The sequence below is a fragment of the Acanthaster planci genome, linkage group LG13, assembly GCF_054643075.1.
Source record: "Acanthaster planci isolate LZ-2023a linkage group LG13, COTS_SCS, whole genome shotgun sequence".
NCBI lineage: Eukaryota > Metazoa > Echinodermata > Asteroidea > Valvatida > Acanthasteridae > Acanthaster > Acanthaster planci.
Window position 1 is genome coordinate 756,590 of NC_141789.1, and position 22,158 is coordinate 778,747.

At 40.3% G+C, this 22,158-nt stretch overlaps 2 protein-coding genes across 4 annotated transcripts; both read left to right on the forward strand.

Annotated features, from left to right (window-relative positions):
• Positions 1-83: 83 nt before the first annotated feature.
• LOC147796903 (uncharacterized) lies at positions 84-7,893 on the forward strand. The gene is made up of 6 exons (XM_087144909.1): positions 84-318; positions 1,264-1,504; positions 1,706-1,776; positions 1,895-4,261; positions 4,444-4,655; positions 4,974-7,893. The coding sequence occupies exons 2-6, from the start codon at positions 1,276-1,278 to the stop codon at positions 5,047-5,049; spliced, it is 2,955 nt and encodes a 984-aa protein (XP_087001035.1). The 5' UTR covers positions 84-318; positions 1,264-1,275; the 3' UTR covers positions 5,050-7,893.
• A 1,851-nt stretch (positions 7,894-9,744) lies between these two features.
• On the forward strand, positions 9,745-21,869 carry LOC147796904 (protein mono-ADP-ribosyltransferase PARP14-like). Of its 3 annotated transcripts, none has more exons than XM_087144869.1 (11): positions 9,745-10,131; positions 12,212-12,315; positions 12,515-12,683; positions 13,238-13,495; positions 13,744-13,842; positions 14,113-14,250; positions 14,421-15,524; positions 15,631-17,430; positions 18,030-18,352; positions 18,647-18,858; positions 19,043-21,869. In XM_087144869.1, exons 1-11 carry the CDS (start codon positions 9,930-9,932, stop codon positions 19,116-19,118), a joined length of 4,485 nt encoding a protein of 1,494 aa, XP_087000995.1. In that variant the 5' UTR covers positions 9,745-9,929; the 3' UTR covers positions 19,119-21,869. The 3 variants fall into 3 exon arrangements, with proteins under 3 accessions (XP_087000995.1, XP_087000996.1, XP_087000997.1); XM_087144870.1 differs by having other exon boundaries at positions 13,238-13,489; XM_087144871.1 differs by lacking the exon at positions 15,631-17,430.
• The last annotated feature ends 289 nt before the right edge of the window (positions 21,870-22,158 follow it).

Sequence of the window (22,158 nt, forward strand, 5' to 3'; positions counted from 1 at the left end):
TGTCTAGAGCTACGTCTAGGTCTTTACTCCGTTGAAAATACGCGGAGTCACGCATGGACAATAGACGTAGCCGTAGTTTTGGAAGCCTGGCTAGAATCACGACCTTTGCCATTGCAACGACTAGAATTTCTGGTCTAAAAATGCAAGCTGTAAATTCCCATTCTCGAAGTGAATGCGCAACGAAACCCGCCGAGCAACAAACACCACTCCCTGGGCGTTGGTTGTAGGGAGCCAAGCATATTATGCTGTCAACTCAGTGGTACATTTATCTTCAAAGTTGCATAGTATGATTTCTGCGCTGATTCGCAACTAAAGAAGGTAAGACCATGGAGGGATAGGAAAATACCACGATTGAAATTGAATGAAGTACAGCTTACATGACAGCCTCATTAGGGAAGTCATAATTATGTTCTTTTGTACCTAACAATGTAGAGGCAGAGACAGCCTCACTGAGATGACCATTGTGTGTATAGTGGGGGCTGAATCTGGAGATAGGCCCATACAAATTTCTCAAACTTACTAGTATCGTCATTTGCTCTAAATATATTGGGAATTCGAAGTTAAATGGTCAGATTTCGTTGTGTATATTCAAGTTGCAGGATAGTTCGAATTCAGACACTGCAAGCATTCACTGAGAGACCGACAGCTGTGAATGTGAATGATAACCTCCTTAATACCTCGGCTTTGGCACGTCGCTTAAGGAAACGATAGACTCAGTGTCATGGAGAAAGTAGACCTTTTACCTCTGTTTAATGTGGTGTATTTCTTAAAACTGAAATAATTTTAACATTTTCATTTCTGCTAAATTGTTAAAACCCGAGAGACTATAACTTTTTGACTTTATTTTACATTTTACTGATGAATGTTATCTGTGGGCACTTGTGAGGCCAAGTGGGCCTTTATTTCAAACTCCCTGAAATAGACATTATAGTAGTATTGGTAATGTGTAATGAATTCAGCTATCTTGTTGAATTTATCACGGTGCAAGCACCGTAAAGTAAGAACATGGTTTACCAAGCTGATTTTATTAGACTTTTATTGACTTGTCGAGGAATGTATACGAAAATCAGCAGATGTGATTATTTGAAACTAGGCCGCAATAAAGACTACATATTGTTTACAGTTACTGTAAGGCAGTGTTTTGTGTGGATTTCAACGCATTTTAAACACAATTAATATAGGATAAAGCTTAAATGATACCGTCACATATAATGCTTCTGGGTCATTTTTCAATAACGGTCTTTATTTCTGTGGCAAGTATAGAAGGAAGTCGTCATGGCGAAGAGCGAAATCAGTTATTCAGGGGTTCTTGAGAGAGCTCTCCTTGTACAGAATGTGCGCTCCCTTCAGTCACATCTTCAGATGTCGGATGAACAACTTGTAGACAAACTCACCATTCACTTCCAGAGAAAGAAATCGAGCCGTGGTGGGGATGTTGAGGGAGTAGTGTTTCCCTTGAACTCTTTCAAAGACGATGCCATTGTGATTTTTGAAGATGCAAAAGGCAAGATTATTAAAGGCATATTTCCTGTAATCACATGAGTCCTCTTGAAAAAGCAACCAAGTCGGTCTAAAGTATTTGTTCAGAATTTAATCATAAAATTTTTTTCTGGTGAGCAGCTTTTAAGTCCAAAAGTGCTCAAAATTTCTTCAAAAGTAAATTTCTTTGAAATTTAATGTTGACATTATTGACCTCATTCTTTAGATATGCAGTCTGCAGCTCAGTATGAACAACTGTTTCATTCTCACCAATTAAGAGTCGGGAGGCTACCTCCTGTAAGTATATTTTCTTCTTCATTTTGACACGCCAGCATTGACTGAAGTTCCCAAATAAGATGTATTAAAGACATTTTGGCTAAGGATGGTTTTGTATATTTTTTTCTTTTTTCATCAGGTGTTTACATCCATCGAGGCAAATATTGACCCTTTTTACTTCAACATCATGCCAATCGATCCACGAGGTGAATGTTTTAAGGGAGTAAGAAAATTACCCATCACCGTTAAAGTGAACAAAACCAATTACAGAAAGATATCCTGCTCAAACCCCTCTCAGTTAAAGCTTGTAGAAGAGGAGGTTTGCCGGCTTCTAATGAGTCAAGTTGATGATTCAATGACGTCCGAAGAGGGCGCTGTTAAAGCAGCCGATGATCCTTATTCTGCTTCAGAATACACCCACCTGAACAGGAACCAAAAAGAGCAGGGAAAGAGTGTGGACGGGAACATGGATTTCTCTAAAGAAAACTGTGAACTTGAAACCACAGGCTCCTTTTCGAAGCAGTCTGATGAGCCGGAAGATTTCTTCGATACCCACTCTCGTCAAATGGAAGTCAACTCAGCCTCAGCAAACGGGGAGCATGATGCCAAATCAGAGAAGAGCCAGAGCCTTGTGTCCACTCAAGACGATGGAGCACTAGGGGAAACAGGTGTTGATAACATGGGGCACTTCAATCCGTCGGATAACCTTGTTGTTCTTGACAATCATACTTACAATTTCTTGGCCAAATTCGAGGGTGGAGCTCTCCAACAAATAAAGAAGAAGAATAAGGTGCAAATCAAGGTTGCGAAAGGGGATGGTAATGAAAATTTTGAAGGCTTGATTTTGCCCTCAAGCAACAGAACCCCACCTGAAAACGTAACCAAAGCAAAGGATGAATTCATAGCGTTGTATCAACAGGTTCACTTCAACATATCTCGGAAAACGATTGACTGTTCGTCTGCTGTAAATGCAGCCGCTGTTGAGAAAGCAGCAAAAGAGACGCTGGGTAAGTTTAAGGCCGACACACTCATCACCAAGGTTGATGGAAGGCCTAGTTTTCGTCTCATTCTAAGACGCGGAGATGTGGAGGAGGTGGCTCGGCAGTTCCGCGCCAAAGCTGGTATCAAGTCTGGTAAGACACTGCGCGCTACTGGGACTGACGTCTTGGGTCATCGGCCTACAAGTGCGGACAAGGACTCATCCAATAATACCCAGTTCGGAAAAGACAATATCACGGAAGTCCGGTCACCGGAAAGTCAAATAAATGCCCTGTCAACCGCTCACAATTCTCAAAGAGGAAGTGGATCACTCAACTCGAGCTTCGTAACCAACGAAGGCTTGTATATTGTGATTCGTACAGGGGACATCACCAAACAAGGCGGTGATGCTGTTGTTTGCCCATCAGATTCAAAGCTGACGAATTTAGGTGGAGTGGCAAAGGCAATATTGGCTGCTGCTGGCCATCAGTTGATGAGTTACTGCGAGGAATTAATGAAAGCACGAAATTTCCGTGACCTTCAAATGAGCGACTGCATCTTAACGCCAGGATATCAACTCAAGTACAAGATGATCATTCATGCTTGTGTACCGACTTATCTTGGTTACCCATTCGAGCGGGAATTGTACAACACTTTTTTAAACTGCTTACGCATCGCTGAGCAAAACTGCGTGACCTCATTGGCTGTGCCACTGATGGGTTCAGGTCTCATTGGTGCTCCAAAGAAGCAGTGCGCTGATGCTCTTGCTCACGCTCTAATTGATTTTAGTCGAGAATATTATGGCCCTAAATTTGTCAGGGAAGTGTTCTTAGTAAATATTGACCAGGGCTCCAGTGAAGCAATATTCCGCTCCCTTCAGGCATTTTTCAGTCAATTAACTGACGCCACCCCAGCCACTGGGCGCGGAGGCGGCTCAGATAGACACATTATAGAAGGAGTGGGTGTTTCACAGTCATCGTATTTGGATGTTAGGAGGCCCCCAGTGGTACAAACACCATCAGTCCCACCTGAAAGCCATCATTCCACTGTAGGTGCTAAAGGCAGGAGCAGTGAGCCTGAAAGTAGAGAGTCTGGAGGATCGGGCAAGAAAGATCAAGTAGGGTCTGTCCATAGTACTGCTGCCAAGGATGACGCTTATGGAAACAGACCATCACCTCGGGATAAAAGTCCTATTGATAAGCCAGCAGATGCCACTGGGGCTCCAGTCACATCGTCTAAAGTAAAAACTGTCGATAATAAAAATGAAGAATGCCCTATCTGCTTGGGAGATAAAATTATTGACGAAGTGCAGCTGAAGTGCAAGCATCGATTTTGCAAATATTGCATCGAGCGAGCGCTGGAGAATAGTTACAGGTGTCCAGTATGCAAGGCAGTGTGTCGAGAGCCAAAAGGCAATCAGCCAGAAGGAACGATGTCGCACTACGTGGATCAGTACTCACACCTCCCTGGTTACGACAACAACGGGGTCATAGTCATACGCTATTACATACCAGATGGGAAACAGAAGGTGAGAAACAAGAGTGACACAATTCATACGGAACTGTAACTGGTATCTACGTTTGATTTGAATGATGGAATAACTCACCTGATTAAGTGAAAAAGTAAAGTCTGGTGGCGTATGCCTTAGCATGTATTTCAATTTCTTGTTGCACATTGTTTTTTTTCTGTTTATGTTTCTTTATTTAATAGGTTAATCATCCCAATCCTGGAAAGCCCTTCACCGGGACTTCCCGAACTGCATACTTACCTGACAACCAAGAAGGGAAGGAAGTGCTGAGTTTACTCAGAAGAGCATTTGATGCAGGACTTGTGTTCACAGTTGGACAGTCAGTTTCTAATGGTCAGCTCAATGTTGTGACCTGGAATGATATTCATCATAAAACCAACCGGCGTGGTGGACCGTAAGTTCCATTGAAAAACAGTTGTTTGAAATGTGGCGGGTGAATTTCCGGTGGAAAATTTCATTTCGTCATGAAGATTTATTTGCCAGCTTTCCTTTAACTTTAAAACTTTAACTTTAACTTTTACTCTCGAAATAAAGCAAGTCAGTGGAAAAAATACGAGTGTAGCTAAAATATACGAGCACGTACATGTATTTGTAAAACGGTGTATACGTAAGATGAGTGTCACTTAGTGCTGGTGTATTTTTGTTAACTGCCATAAAAATAATTTTAGAGTAACAGATTGATGCTGATTTTTTTATTTACATGTATTTCCAGACAAAACTATGGCTACCCTGACCCAGACTATCTGAAGAGAGTCAAGGAGGACTTGGCAGCGAAGGGTATTGTGTGAGCCACGTATGTTTGCCTGACCTGCATTGTTCCACGTTTAAACATTTAAGTAAAGCGACGCGTGTTAAACGGTAGCTGCTACACCTGCAATCAACTTGTTTAAATAAAAGCCTTCAAAGTGAGCCTTGTATCCCAGTAAAGCTTATTTTTCAACTTTTATTCACTAGTGGAAATGATGTTTTGCTGTTTTTTTGTTTTTGTGTTAATGAGTCTCTCCATATTCATGAGCAAAACTCTGTTATCCCGGGAAGAAACCCTCAATGTTACATTGGTTTGTACACAGAAAAGGGCTCCATTTGTGTGGATTTTATTGGACTAAATTGGAGTGTAAAAAAAGTGTTTATACATTGAAGAAGAGTACCAAGGTGCAGAAAAATTGTGACCGTGATAAATTCATTGCAGCTATACCTTTCAAAAGCTGTTAGAGGAGCTTGACTGTTTCTCCATTGTGAGATTTGATGAAATGGTGCTCGCCTTACAATGTTGCAAAGGAAGCAGATATCGTGCGCGGATACTGCACGACTTTTTCAATCAATGATCTTCATGCTCTCATTAAATGTGTTAATTAATTCTTACGTCAGTGTACAGTAAAATCCGGCTAACATGTACGTGTAGTCTGATCGATTCTTCCTCAATAATGAGTTGTTCCAGACCCAAATAAGTAATAGAGGAGAAGTCTTTAATAAGTTTAATAGCCTGACCAAGTAAACAATTTTCAAGATTAAAAATTACTTTCGTTAGAGGCGAAGTTTGCTTAATCATGCATGTATCCGTATTATACATTGTCTGCTGTTATGTACATGAATTAGAGCTTTTAGTTGCTTTTGAATTCGCTTGAGAAAATGCCAGTCTGATGCATTATAATTACGAAAGAAGATGAAGTATAGTAAAGTGCATAGGCTTAGACTGAAGAAAAAAAACCTTAAGGACATAGTACTGAGCGCAATTAGAAATCTGAGGTCAAAGTGAATTTGTTTTTTGGAATTCGGAGATGTGTTTATGATAGATTTTTTTCTTCCACAGAAAAGAATCTATAAAGTGTTTTATAATCCATTGAAATGCAGAAGTTTAACTCTTGAATTATTTAAAAAAATTGATAGTCTGAGGTTAAAGCTTTTATTTGAATGCATGTATAAAGGCTGCACCTTGACCCTCAGCTTAAGGTAAGATTAAGACTCACTAAAACGTCGTTCTTGGAAAATACAGTTTACGTTGTTGTATTTCACTCTTGTCTTTTGTACAAATCACAGATACACATATCCATTTACTTAAAAAAGTATTTTGATTTCGAAGGATGGATTTGCGGGAGATGTTAATTAATTTTGGAGTTTTTCCCTGCCTGAAGTGACGTGTTAATTAACATCTCCCCAGCGCAAATCCATCTTTGGAAATAGTTGTTCGCGGTACCCGTTGCTACATCTAACTCGAACCGGCTTGCCCATACCGGCAAGCTCGGTGGTCGACCGGTTGAGACGTCAACACTGCAAGCAGAAGTTGTGGGTTCGAGTTCCACTCGAGTACGCTCGGGTTTTTTTCACAAGCCTCCGGGGGCAAACACTAAGTACACCCATACCTGTTTTACATACAAAGAGTGGATATTCCTTTGTTCTCCTGTGGTTAAGAAACCTGCGGAAAATGCTCCTTTTTCTCCCACTAGGATAACTCCTTCGAGCTGGATTTTTGGTGATGATTTCCTGGACTGTTCCTCTTCATTTTGCCACCCATAACCTTTACCCTAAAAAGTCTCGGAAACTGTTTTTCAGAGAGGGGGAAACATTGTGTGGACGTGTGTGAGTCCACACGACGCCATCGCACCCTACATTATGTGGACTTCTTTTGTGACGAGGTCCACACCATGTATGCCACGCCTGCACACAGTGATTTAATACACTTCGAGCAGGGCAATAATTTAATATTAAGCATGTTGATGCCAGTCGTTTCTTATATTTGCCGACCTTATAGGAGCCTTCTGTTTAACTTAGGACGCTTTCGCGAAGTGGTTCTGAAGTCAGGATAATTGCTGCATCAGCAACCCTTTAGTAAAATGAGGTATAGTTCTTAGAAAAATTCAAAAGATGTATTTCTGAAATGGCAGATATGCAGATAGGTCATTCATGTTGTCTTTCGTTGGAAATTGGAATGAAATCAACACATGGGAAATGCTTCAGTTACTACAATAGAGTTCGATTTGCTTGCTTATATATATCGATCATACCGCAAGATGCAGATCCCTTGCCAGTATAGCGCTTCATTTCATTTGTTTCTAATTATGATTATTTGAACAAACTGCACTTGGTAGGAGTTTACAAATGGTATTACATGTAGTTTCCAAAATCAATCTGAGATTATTCTTTGAGAATTTTTGAGAATGGATACAGGAAAGGAGGGTTTCGTCACAAGTATAGTGCTTGTTAGAACAGTCGCGATCTTTTTGCAAATTCTAAAACACAACTGTTTTTTGCCATTCTGTTTGCTGTGCTGAATCAAATGTTGCTTCTGTAATAATGTGTATTGTTCTTGTACGGGTGCATGGATTATTCGTACGAACGTCAGTTTGTAAATATATCAAGTAAGCATTGATATGCAATAAGTGTAGAGCACGTTAACCGCGTTTACTTATAATTACATGTTTTAAAACCAAAATGATTCGTATTGGTATGCAAGTCATTTTGATTATGGATCCAGCTTTGAAAAATTCCTAAATTGACTCGTGAAAGTGTTTCTGAGGCGGTGTTTTAATGAGTATGCATGTTGTGTTGTTGGAGACAAACGAATTCTGTGATTTACCTAATTAAGATGAAGATTCAGATATTAAAGACAATAACAGCTTGGGAAAGTAAAATGATTGCAGTTGCACCATGTATCAATCTCTTTCTTGAGTCTGTGTGGTTCTGAGAAAAACCGGGGAGTAACTAGACGTTTCAAACAGTGTACTCTGTCCGTCTTCAGGAGACTGCAGGATTCTGACTGGGAGTGGAGCTTATATGGTGTACATGTAGATACTTCAGCTAACACTCGATCTATCTCGCCCGTGACGACCCGACGTTAATCGAAGAGTGAATGACATTTAGTGAACAAACGGGGGAGAATTCCTAACGCTTTACAGTCGGAATATCACGATCTTATGGTCCCTATAATAGCTAACATTTGCGATTCTTTTTCATCGTGATATATCTTACAAAGACAAGCTGTTGCACTTACTGTAGATTGTACATGTTGCAACTTTCCTCCGTATCCTATGTGTCATTGGAACAGATAGGTCAAAGGATGTTCAAAATTTAAAAAAAAAGTCAGGCGTAGCTGAATGTTTGGCAAGCGCGTAATCCGCCCCCAGCTTTGAGATGGGTCAAAATCAATAATGGGTAAAGCACCTTCAAGATGTATTTTTGCGTTGGGGAGATGTTAATTATATATAACAGGTTTGCCCTTACCCAACGTATATTAATAAGCACTGTATGCTCAGTGCTTGTCCGAGAGCTTGCGAAAAAAACCTCACAAGCTTACTCGGGTGGGACTCGAACCCACGACCTCCTGCTTACTAGTGCAGATGTCTTAACCACTCGACCACCGAGCTTGCCGGAATCGGCTGGCCGGTCCGAGTCAAATGGAGCAGCGGGTACCGCGAACAATTTTACCCAACGTATATTAATAAGCACTCGGACAAGCACTGAGCATACAGTGCTTATTAATATACGTTGGGTAAGGGCAAACCTGTTATATATAATTAACATCTCCCCAACGCAAAAAATACATCTTGAAAATTGTTCGCGGTACCCGCTGCTCCATTTGACTCGGACCGGCCAGCCGATCCCGGCAAGCTCGGTGGTCGAGTGGTTAAGACATCTGCACTAGTAAGCAGGAGGTCGTGGGTTCGAGTCCCACCCGAGTAAGCTTGTGAGGTTTTTTTCGCAAGCTCTCGGACAAGCACTGAGCATACAGTGCTTATTAATATACGTTGGGTAAGGGCAAACCTGTTATATATAATTAAAGCACCTTAATAACTCTCTTCAGTGAATATGGCCGATTCACAAAAGTGCGCCTCCAAAGGTTTGCATGCAACACGTTGTCCAATCACAATGCGCGAAATCTGTCAACCTTTTCTACACGCGCAAATTGGGTCAACAGATTTCTCACTCTGTGATTGGTCAACGCGTTGCAAACTCTTGAAGGCACTATGCTGTGAAACGCCCGTATTGGGGATTACGTGACGTTTAATGCTGCCAGATATGCTTTTAAACTAATTTTATTTTATGCACAGCCTGAATGGGTCAAGAGGCAAGAGAGGATAGTGGGGCTGAAGATAAAAAGGAGTCATGGTTATTTTGATTAATTGTAATTGGTTCCGTTCACTTATCAAGTAGTGTCAAATAAATTCAGAGGTGGTCTAAGTAGAGAACTCATCGGAGGCCTTAAAATGATAACATTTTATACTTCTCAGTTTCTATTTCTTTTCAGCGACCTAGTCTCACATTGCTGATCAATTTACACGCCCCCAAATCGCAAAAGGTCTGTAGTCTGTTTGCTGCTTGCATTTAGCCAGTCATAGCTTTTCAACGCCATGTTTGCTCTGAAATCTCTAACACCCCCCCGCTTAACACTGTGCTATTGTATGTCCCAAACAGAACAGACAAGACTACAGTCACGTGACGGCATCAACCACTAGCAGCCGTTGGGAATTTCCACTGTGGGTATTTCCGGCAGCACGCAACCATTTTCATGGCCGACGAAATAGTGACAGGATGCCCTTGTCTAAAATGCACGATACAGTCGTCAGTTGTTCTCGCTTTTGTTTTTGGGTCGGTCCTCAGAACGTACATACTTTCATCGAGGTGAAAAATATCCAGCGGATCTTATCAGTACCAGGGCTCATCAAGACTTGTCATGGATTCTTCTAACCGATCGATTTACGTAGGACTTCCCCGAAACGAATTCACTGAACACAAACCGACCGAATTGCAAGACAGATTGTGTATCTATTTTCAAAGGACAAATGTTAGCCATAGTGACGTTGACGGTGTTTTCAGCACTGATATCGGCACAGATGACAAACTATGGATGAAAGTTGTTTTCAGCGACCCGTCAGGTAGGTGACTGTGTACATTTAAACCCAAAAGAGTGGGACTTTTTGGAGCTTTTTACGCGGTGGTGGTGGTGGGGGGGGGTCAACCCAAAGATCGCAGCTGTCGCAAAATCGATTATTTGTGAGGTGGAGCTGACATACTCTCATAATCACAGTACATACATGTATATATAAACTGTCATTATGTATGAATTTGTGAATTTTCACTTCACTCCAACATTGATGTTTTGTTTTAAGATCATAATTATTTCACGGCGTCGCACGTGTCAACCAGCGTGCATTGATTACGCTAGAGGCAAATGTTTTGGGCTCGAAAGTATGGTCATTCTGCAAAAGTTGTGGTCATGTCTTATTTTTATAGAATAGTGTCAAAATGATTGGAAGATATTACTTGGAAAATTCCTTTAGCCTCAGTGTGGGAAATTGGCATTGCAACAATATCAGAGAAAATGTGTAGGGGTCGAAGGAATTCCGATCGGCTCTTTGAAAGTTAAGAAACTTTGCTGAAAAGGATTTTCATTGATTTCATTTTAATTCATGCATTTATTGAATATGTATTTTCTCTTGCTGTTTAATTTCTCAAATTTAAATAATTTATATCGTGCTTATACCTTGCGTTCATCCTATAAACTTATTGATTTACACGAACCACATATCACAATGCTTGTAATCATGCATGAACGTAAATCCCGCGGGGGTGGGGGAGAGACAGCATAATCCCCACTTTTGAGGGGGCTAGTAAATCCCCCCTAACTTTTCCTGGTCGAAAAAAAGAAAAAAAGATTGTGAGAATTTTTGGGGCCTCTCAATGACTAAATGTATTTAAAATTATTCCAAAATGGAAAGCGATTTACAAAAGTCAAATATATGCCGTTCTGATGCAAGATTTTGCATGACTGAAATACATTTTACAGATGTACATCTATACCATGAACATTACCCCAAAAGAATGTCAGGTAGTATCAGCGCCCCCAACCCGCTTTGTAAACTAAAGCAGAGGGATTGATCTCCCACTGACGACATTATGTTCAATCTCACATGAAGTTAATTTTAAGAAACTTTCAGGCATGGATATGAGCCAGGTGAACCCCTACTCCCATTTTATTGAAAGTGTTAATAAATTAGTTACCAGTTGTTTCCGAGGATTGTCCGGTTAGTGATTAGTGACCTTCGTTATAATGCGGCATTGAATATTAAGAAAGAAAGTTGCTTAGGATTCTATTGTTAAATAGAATAGTAATTTTTTTTGTACTACCGCAGCGGAATGAATTTTTGCCCAACAGTTAAGCGATTCACCTGCAACCCAGCGTTGGGCAGAACCGTTGGTTGAGTATTGAACGTTTGTAGCGCTGACGAGATTTTGACAGAGTTAGCGTACGCTCGTAGGACAAGATTATCACATTGTCAAAAGAGAAGATTATCACTTTGAAAACTCTTAATGTTGGGTTCTGGCCATGGTGACAAAAACAAGCCCTTGCCTGGTCATGCCTTCAAGATAAAATAAAATTCCATTAATAGTTTACCTGCGATGCCCACTGACATATCAAATCAAATTGACTAGCGTGGCAATGAATCGTATAAAGATGTACGTGTTGTTGGTTAGAAACCCATCGGAGGTATAGCTAGCGAGAATCTTTTTTCCACAAGCTCTTGTAATACACTAAAAATGTCTCTTTGAGAAGTTAATTCATATCGTTACAGACACTTGGGCAAAAGAACTTTGACAGGCTTTGCTTTGAGTAGGTTCTTCAGCCTAATTGTTAAATATCTGAATCAGGCTCGGAATCGGCACATTATGCCAGTTTGTCATTATTATCTTTATTTGTAATTTTACAAATCCGACCCCTCCCAAAGAAATTAGCCGCCATTATTTTTAATAGTAGATTTTCACTGTCATATTCTGAACTTCACTGTCGTCAATAATGAGATGACATTGCAAGTGGGACCGGGGCATTCCGTATTTACCGACGTTTTATGGAAGCCAAGGTCGCATTCCATTCATGAGCAAGCACACTTTTGTATTTCGACTTAAGGGCCGAATAATGTGCACTGTAATCACTTTTAATTATTCATTGTCCAAAAGGTATTCGGCATGTGCTTTCAAAGACTCAACATGAGTTGAGAATGGAGGGACGGACAGTTATTCCCCTTGAGGTCAAGGAGTTTTTGCCTCCCGAGTCCATCATGGTATGATTCTTGTTTCTCTGAGCTCTATAATATTTTTGTTTCCTCTTTTGTCCCGTGTGTTTTCATCGTATGAAAAGGTAAATGATACCTAGTTCACAGAACCGAGATCAAAGTGTTGATTAGGGCTTCCTTGGTGTAGTTTCGGCTGATGAGTGTACAACGGTCACACTTTATCTTATTCTTTCTGCAATATCTTCAGGATTCCCAAGAAGAGCAATTTGTTGAAGTTACAGGCTTTGTTCCGTCATCAGAGGAACTGCTCAAGATGCACTTTGAGAATTCCAGAAGGTCTGGAGGTGGCGATATCAAAACCTGGGAGCATGACCCCAAAACAGGAGCGATCAGAATGTCATTTGAGAATCCATCACGTATGTCTGTTATGTTCTAGGCTTCAACACATAGATACAGATTCCAAAAGAAGAAATCAACTCAAATAATAACTTAATTTAAGTGACAATTACAGAAAATCTCAAATTCGGGATATTAATTTTACTTTTGGACTTAAGTTGTTGGAGGAAAAATGCATGAGATGAAAAGAGTATGGGAGAGTGTGTATATACGTGAAATTCAAATAATGTTTTTGTAAATGCAATCCAAACTTTCAAACATGAAGACAAAAATTCATTGAATGCAACAAATACAGAAATCAAACAGTTTGAACAATTTATCTGGCGTAAAGCGTCGGGGAACGCGGGAAAGTCGAATATATAGGCTAGTAATACAGAGACAGAGAAGCTAATGTAAACTTTTTGGAAGCGGGAAAAAACATGGTAAATGGCTTCTCGTGAAAATGGATTTAAGGTTTATCACAGGTTGATCCTATCAGCGACATCCTGACAAAAAGTTGAAACTATTGCAGAAGAATTTGTGGTATTGTGATGGGGAATTTATGGTTTTGTTTTCTTGTGTTTAAATGCTTCAGTTGTCAGCGAAGTGGTTGCCAAACAACATAAGGTTGGAGGAGCAACTCTGTCGGTGAAACTGGTTGTAAAGAAGAAGCCCCGCCCTCGTCCTGTCAATAAACGATGTCTGTTGCTGAAAGGAATTCCTGATGGATGTACCTCAGACCTTGTGACAATATTCGTTGAGAATCGATGTGGCACGGATGACCTCGAAATACGATATGGTGAGATGCCCGGTACAGCTCTTTGCACATTCAACGAGGACATCGAAGGTACATGTATGTAGCACTCCTGAAAGCTATACATTTAAAAAATGCTCACATATCTTTGCTCCTTTGGTATTGATCGTGATTATTCAATTCTTTCAAAGAGTGGACGTGATTCAAAGTAACAATGTGCAGCTTTGTTTAGAAAGATGACTTACGGCGAAGGACTATTCAGAATTTACAACTACTTCAAGAGCAGTATTCATTGATATTTACAGAAGTATTTTGTGCGTTTTGCCTTCTTTCCTGAATGTCTGTAGATCTGGAGAATGTAATTAAGAAGATTTCTTTGAAGAAGTTGAAAGGAGTCTATGTCACGGCTGAAAAAGTACACGAGTCAGATTGTATCTTAGTGCAAGGTAAGATCTGACGTCAATGATGGTTATCTTGACAGCATCTAAGAGATGACGATGGTATTTGATGAAATGTCGACACGTGTTATCCAGTGAGTCAATCCTAGATGTAATTTCATCGGAATGGCTGAATGCGTCACACATCAGAAGTTTCCGATTTATTGGTTAAAGGGTCACGATATTGTACTGTGGCTATAATTAATTGTATGTTCAGTTGTTGACGGAGCATATTGACTTAGACCTTTTAATCGTGTTCTGTATATCTTTGCGTTGAAGGTCTCTCGTCGAGAGTGAGTTTGGAGATGATTGAGTTGTACTTTGACAACAAAAAGAAAAGTGGAGGAGAAGGCGTCAGGGACGTACAACAAGGGCCAGAAGAAACTCAGGCTATTGTTTTCTTTGATGACTGGAAAGGTATGTCAACAATAATTATGAAATGATTTGGCTTTTGAGAAGCCTGAAGGCCTAACAGTGAGTTTGGGGATTTGTTTATCTGTTTGGTATAGGATTCTTAAAGAGCACCTCTAAGGAAGTTTTTATCAGAGTTAACTCTTTAAACTGAAAGTTTTGTTTATTTTATATAGTTGTCAGAGACGTTCTTTCCAAGAAAGGACCCCACAAGGTTTGCGGCACTGAGCTGTCAATTGAAGAGTACCATGAATGTCTCGGAAGGATGAGCCCATTAGATGTCCCAACACCACACATCCCGAAGCCAGTCAGTGTACAGGTGTCACAACCTGTCATGGAATTTATCTTTGGACAAAAGGGGCAACACACAAAGAAGATTTTGGCTCAGAAGCTCAGTGATGTGAAGGCTATTCTTAAATGGCCCAATGGTGATGACAAGACAGCAGCTAGGCTAGATCCTCTAGAAGAAGATGGGCAAAGGCAATCATCCTGGCTCAAATGGCCTGAAGTTGCGCCTGAAGCTTTGAAGGACTTCCTGAACAGGTTCAAGTCTTCAAAGATCGCAATCCCAGCTCCATTGTGGAAAGACACTGTTGCTAGAATAGATCAGCCTGACACCAAGGGCTTTTCCATCGAACTTGATGTTACTCAGCATATAGTCAATCTGGTTGGAATGAAGCAAGTTGTCGAAACAGGAACTAATGATATTAACAAAATCATCAAGGAATTGAAAGAAAAGGCAGAGTATGAAGCCCAGCAAACAAAACAAGATGTACTCTTAACAGCGGAGAAGTTTCAGCCTTTCATCATCTGTGGCATCAAGGATAAAATTGAAAATGCCTTTCCTGGCCTCAAGATCACTGTCACAACTTCACAAGGTAAAGCAAACCTCATTTTTGAAGGAACCCGAAAGACTGTTCAGGAAGCTGAATTGTCCATGAGGAGGCAAATAGACAATCTTGAGAAGCTAGAATTCAAGGCAGGCAAAAATAAAGTGCAGTTTGTTCAAAGCCTTGAGGACAAAATCCATGAAATCTTAGGGTCGCGGGGAATTCGAGCAGCATGCAATGGATCTGATGATGGCAAGATTATCATATCTGGTGCAACGAGGAAGGATGCAACCCAAGCCAAGGCATTCATTGTTCAGGAAATAGAAGAGGGTGTCATTCCAATCGAGGATCAAGCTGTGCTTGCTGTTCTTAAAGGCCAAGAGGGAAGCGATCTTCTTGGAGAAGCAAAAAAGCAGAGACTTGTCGTGGCAAACATCAGCCAAGAACAAGGTAAATGGGTTTGATATCTAGTTTCACTAAAATTAAGAGGTAAATACCATGTTTAAGTTGTGGGGAAGCCTCTGATATTTTACCTTTGCTTCCGATCATATTTTAGATGTGGTAGAGATTGTCGGCTTCAAGACTAACCTTGAAGAGGTAAAACAGAGCATAATTGCATTCTTAACAGCCAGAGCTATCGACACCGAGTTTATTTCGACGAGTACGAACAAAATCAGCGCCATTATCAAGCATCATGGCCAGTCACTGAAAGACTTGGTAAAACAGCACAAGCACAAACATTTAAAGATAACGCAGGAATCAGGAAGCAGAACGGGGTTTTTGATTGAAGGTAACGAAGAAGGTTTAACAATCGCACGCCGGTTTCTGAATTCATTGGTGGAGAGAATTGAAGACGCAGCTCCTCTAAGCATGTCATCTGAGTCTCTTACGAAGATACAATCTTCGAAGACATCCCCTGACAAAGAGGCCACAAAAGAAATGCCCTTGTTGGCATCAAGTAACGAGATTGCCAAAGACTCTACTCCCAAGATGTGTCTCCAAGATATTGGTCCGTTAGCTTTTCAGAATCTTTGGGCTGCATTGGCCGGACAAGCATCACTTCACAGCTTCACTTTTGCTACAGTGGAGGGAATGAAGATCATGGTTTGCCAAGGAGATATCACTAGACAGTCGGTGCAAGCTGTTGTTAATCTTACAGATCCAAAATTGGACAACACAGAAGGGGTATCCCGGGCCCTAGTGTCTGCTGCTGGCACACCACTGCAAAGATACTGTTTAGACATAATAAAGAGTCGTGGTAACAAGGTGTTGGACAATGCTGAATGCATCCTGACACCAGGATTTAACCTCAAGTTCCGTTTTGTCATTCATGTTGTAGTTCCTAGTGACAGTGACCCGAATTATAATAAGAATCTCTATGATACATTTATGAACTGCCTCCTCGTAGCAGAGAAAAATGAGATACTGTCCTTAGCGATACCCTTCGTAGGCTCAGGGTCAGCTGGCTCGCCCAAGGACATCTGTGCTGATATTCTTGTGTTAGCTTTGCTTGATTTTAGTCGCCAGTCAAGTAAAAACCTTCGTGAGGTAATGTTGGTGAACATTGATCAGGTGTCGCCAGCAGCCGTTGGCCAGTTTGTCGTGAGCTATGAAGGTAATCCGGTAATGAAAAAAGATCCGGATACTGAATCTGCAGCCAGTGATTTCAAAATGTGTTATGACAATAATGAGGATTTTTCTGAAGAAAATCCTGACCTTCAAACCTCGTGCTCCTTTTCGAAGCAGCCTGATGGGTCGGACAATTTCTTGGATATCTGCTCTCCTCAAATGGAAGTCATTTTAGCCACAGCAAAAGGGGAGTGTGATGACAAATCACAAAAGGCCCGGAGCTCTCTGTCCTCTTTGGATGGCAGAATATTTGGGAAAACAGGTGTTGACAACGTACGTTTCAAAGCATCGGATAACGTTGTTTTTCTTGACAATGACACTTACAACTTCTTAAACAAGTTTGAGGACGTAGCACTGCAACACATAAAGAAAAGGCATAAGGTACAGATTAAGGTTTCAAAAGTGGATGGCGGTGGTTTGGAAGCCTTGATTGTTCCTTCAAGCTATCGAGCTCTAACTAGTACTGAAAGCATTGCCGAGGCGAAGGATGAATTCATCGAGCTATATCAGCGGGTTCACGTCAGCATACTTCAAAAAATGGTTGACTGTTCATCTCTTGGAAGTGAAGCCACTATTGAGAAAGCAGTAACGGAGACGTTACAGAAATTCAAGGTCGATACCGTCATCACGAGGGTTGACAAAATCCCTCATTGTCGTCTAATTCTCACACGTGGAGATGTGGAGGAGGTGGCTCGACATTTTCGTGCGAGTATTGGCAACAAGCGTGGTAAAAACTCAATGGGATCTGGGCTTTGGATGTATCATATTCCAACAGTGTATTTTTTTTTTTTTTTTTTTTTTTTATACATCTTGAAAATTGTTCGCGGTACCCGCTGCTCCATTTGACTCGGACCGGCCAGCCGATCCCGGCAAGCTCGGTGGTCGAGTGGTTAAGACATCTGCACTAGTAAGCAGGAGGTCGTGGGTTCGAGTCCCACCCGAGTAAGCTTGTGAGGTTTTTTTCGCAAGCTCTCGGACAAGCACTGAGGATACAGTGCTTATTAATATACGTTGGGTAAGGGCAAACCTGTTATATATAATTAACATCTCCCCAACGCAAAAAAAAATACATCTTGAAAATTGTTCGCGGTACCCGCTGCTCCATTTGACTCGGACCGGCCAGCCGATCCCGGCAAGCTCGGTGGTCGAGTGGTTAAGACATCTGCACTAGTAAGCAGGAGGTCGTGGGTTCGAGTCCCACCCGATTAAGCTTGTGAGGTTTTTTTCGCAAGCTCTCGGACAAGCACTGAGGATACAGTGCTTATTAATATACGTTGGCTAAGGGCAAACCTGTTATATATAATTTGACGGATCTCGTTGATACAGGTTGTGCAAACAAAACAAAAGCTAAAGCACCTGCTCGATCTGCAAATGAGAAGAACCATTGCTGTCCTATCTGCTTGGCTGATAAAATGAAGAATGAAGTGGAGCTAAAATGCAAGCATCGATTTTGTAGTGGTTGCATTGAAGAAGCATTCAAGAGAAGCCACGAGTGTCCGATTTGCCAAGCGGTATGCCGCCCACCAAAAGGAAATCAACCACCCGGAGGAACGATGACATGCACTGTTGACCAGTACATGCACCTACCTGGCTACCAAAATCATGGCATTATAACCATTATCTACTACATTCCTGGTGGCACGCAATCGGTAAGGAGCTTTTTTGTATTTTCCAAATGTGAGAAAAAGTTTTAAAGCAAATAAGAAGTTGACGAATAAGGCATCTGTTTAGTATTTCGCACAAATGTCATGGACCATTATTCTAAATATATCCAGTCGTCTTGAGCCGTGCCAGATTGTACTGCTCTGCCTCTGATCAAACACAGCTGTAAAAGAGCCTCAATGTGAATTTTGATGCCCAGTTAGGGGTTTGGGCCAGAGAAAAATCCTGTCAGGTCACGTTAAACGAGATATTTATTTTCTCAATATCTGTTGTTTTTATAGGTTGATCATCCTAACCCTGGAAAGTATTTTACTGGCACAAGCAGAACTGCATACTTACCTGACAACCCAGAAGGAAGGGAAGTGTTATGCCTTCTAAAGAAAGCATTTGACGCAGGGCTGGTATTCACAGTGGGGCAATCAGTTACGACTGGTGCACGTGACACTGTCACCTGGAATGACATTCACCATAAAACCTACAAATCTGGTGGACCGTAAGTTGCACAAAATGTGATAATAATTACATCACTGAATTGCCTTTGACCACAACTGCCCTAATCTATTAATGAAAGATGTCTATTTTGTAATTCGTGTAAAAAGTTGGTATTGCCCTGTGTTCATTAACTCGGTTTTGCTTGAGTTATTATTTGTATTAATAATGATTCAATTACTTTCCAGAGCAAACTTTGGCTACCCTGACCCCGACTATCTGAAGAGAGTGAAGGAAGAACTGGCAGCAAAAGGCATTGCATGAATCACGTGAAGTGGGTGGATCTTAATTATAGTTCGCTAACTGTTGCACTACAACATGAGAATTACATAACAATGTACATAACTCGATTCGTGTTACTTGCGTGCTTCAGATAATTGACAGAAATAGCTTTCTTCGTAGCTGTGTGTAGTTTGTAGACCATTATAATCGAAATGCAAAAGAGGAATATCAAAGTATTGCCACATGTGGAAAAATCGTAGATTGACCTATAACAAACTTTTAGCGATCTTTTTGCAAGCGTTGGTCGAATGTTTGCAGTTTATTTTTACCATGTAATGCTTAACTTCTGTTATATTGGGCGATTCAGTATGACATCGATGTCAGTCATGACTTATGCTTGCAAATCATGATATTTCACTTCAGCTGTGGAAATTGTAACTTTTAAAATTAGGCAATAAGTTTATAGACTTGATGCTTTGCAATACAAATTCTGTCTTGTGCATGATGATTACTGAAGAAGTAGAAGGTAATGTATTGTGGTGCATGTTTGCAGTTGATGAAGAGGAATTTACGTGTACTGTAACATAACTTCACTCCGAAGAAACTTCAGAGAAAAGTATTATAAAAAAGAGTTTTTCTCCCTTTAAAATGGATATTTTGGTACCATAGTTTCAGATGAAGATGTACCTGAAGCCCATTTCTTTTACTGGAAAATTTAAGTGTGCAGCTTGCATTCTTAAGATAACTGCAAAGTTATTTTAGTTATACATGTGTATTCAAATATTGTCAGAAATAGGACGTATGATTAATTTTACTCTTTGCAAGGTTTCACTCGGGAAGTCTGTGTGAATATAGCTCATTTGATCCTCTGCTAATTTCAATCATATAAGACCATTATTAATACATTTAATCTGTTTAGTTTTTAAATGTCCTTAAAATGAATTCTGGCAAAGTCATGCACATACTTTGTTTGCACAAGTCATGTTATTCGAATATGAAGCTGTTTTGTTAAAATGTGTTTTCACCTATTTTTCCGTAAAATTTGATTTGTTAGCCGTCACCTCATGAGGACATCTATGTACAGAACTGATACAAATGTTCACGATTTTCACAACTTTCTGCAAAATATAACTATATGTGTTTTGCAGTTCGGCCCTTATTTAGTTCTCTGACTTAAGATGTTGAAAGAGTATACCAAAGAGTATACCAAAAATTCTGTCTGCGTGCGTATTTACAGACATTCACAATGCATCCTATACATGAACAAGGATTGATAGGTCCTTATTTATTTTAAGATTTCTCCTAGAAACATTTTTAAGGAATTGAACAGGCCAGCATTTTGTAAACGTTGCAACCATATTTCTTTTTCGCGGAGGATTCTTTTATGAATTAAAAAAAGAGACGTTCGTTTCTGAAACAAAATGGCCTTGCTCGATCCGAAACCTCAGCACTGTTCTGCTCTTGCGTTTTGATTACAAGTTGGACAAGGCCATTATATTATAAATTTATTTTGCTTTTTATAGTCGGTCATATTCAGTGTATCTGCCGAGCTTGTCAGAGATTTCTGTTATAAGTTTAGACGCTATCAGGAGGGGATTAATGATAGACATTGTAGGTCGGCAGCAGTAGAGGCAACTCTAAGTCTTAGCGACAATCTGGTTTTGAGTGATCAGGACATTGAGTCCTCCAGTTGCTGCTATTAACAATCACTGCAGTAAGGATGTTCACTGCTGTCCTGGGCCGATATTCATAAAAGTCTTCTTGACATGCAAAACCACATTTTCGGTTTGGGGGTTTGAAGAGCTGCCTGTAATGTCCTAGCTGCGTGCTTAACAAAGCTGACAAGTAGCCGGTAACATTCTAATTTCTTAGCAAGTTTTTATAGATACTAAATTAGTTGGTAACCACGGAGCAGAAAACGGATTTAGCAGTCTGGTGAGGCCTGGCTGCAGGCTTTTATGAATATGGGCCTGCCATGGAGCAAACAGCCTGCAGTCTAGCTAGTTCATTTACTGGCAAAGAGATGGTCCTGAAGCCCCAACTGCTGGTCCTTTGATAAGCATTCTTGTGGCTTGTGATTTCTTTCCTAAAATAAGTTGTGGTTACTTAGCACACGATCCAGCTTTGTGTTATTAATTAAAATTTGATAGAACGACGTAGAAGAAACAAATGGTTAAAAAGTTAGAATGAGTGCTGCGCAGCCCTTTTATGTAGCAAAACTCCACTGTCATATTTCTGACAACCTTTGTAGTTTTTGTGATAATGAAATTAATGCACATTATATGAACTGATTTAGTTATCGGAAATGAACTACGTGAAGTGTTGTTTGCTTGCTTTAAATTATCGCTTACAACGCTGGATGCACTTCCCCCAATCGAATGAAAGGGAATTGAAGTATCCTTAGTTTTTCCTTTTACTGCTAAAGGTGTATTAGAAGTATAGTGTATTGAAATAATTTTTGCATTTTGACAAGAGTTGACATATTACAGGTTCCCAGTTTGTATCAGTGATTCTTCTTCCAACACCGAGAATGGATACAGGAACGGGGATCAAAAGAAATACGGTTTCGTCTTGAATATATTACTTGATAGTACCCTTAATTTGTTTCCTAATTTTGAAACACAGAAGGCTCAGCATTCCTTTGCTATTTGGATCCCTTCTTAGTGTTTGGTTTAATGAAATCATATTAGTTGTTCATAAATAGCTGCATTATTCCTATACAGACGCCCAATTTAATCAATTAATGTATAAGCTATCATACACGGTAATAAATCAGGAGCGGTTTAAGTGTTAGTGTTATGTTTTCCAGTACCTGTTTCAGCTTTACAAGACGTTATGTATATTATTGGGTGCAGTTTTTGATAGTTCAGCCAAATAGGGAAAAGACAGAGATTCTGTAATTTGCTTAAAAGTGGAGCTTCAGATGAGACATGAACTGATTTTCTCTGTAAATTGCAGCTTGTTTGCCCAAAGTTCATAGATATAGGCAGTACGCGATTTTAATGATAAATGATGATTTTGGTGACAAGGGTAGGCCTAGTTGAAATGATAATCCGGTGAATTAATTTGGACCAAACAGGTG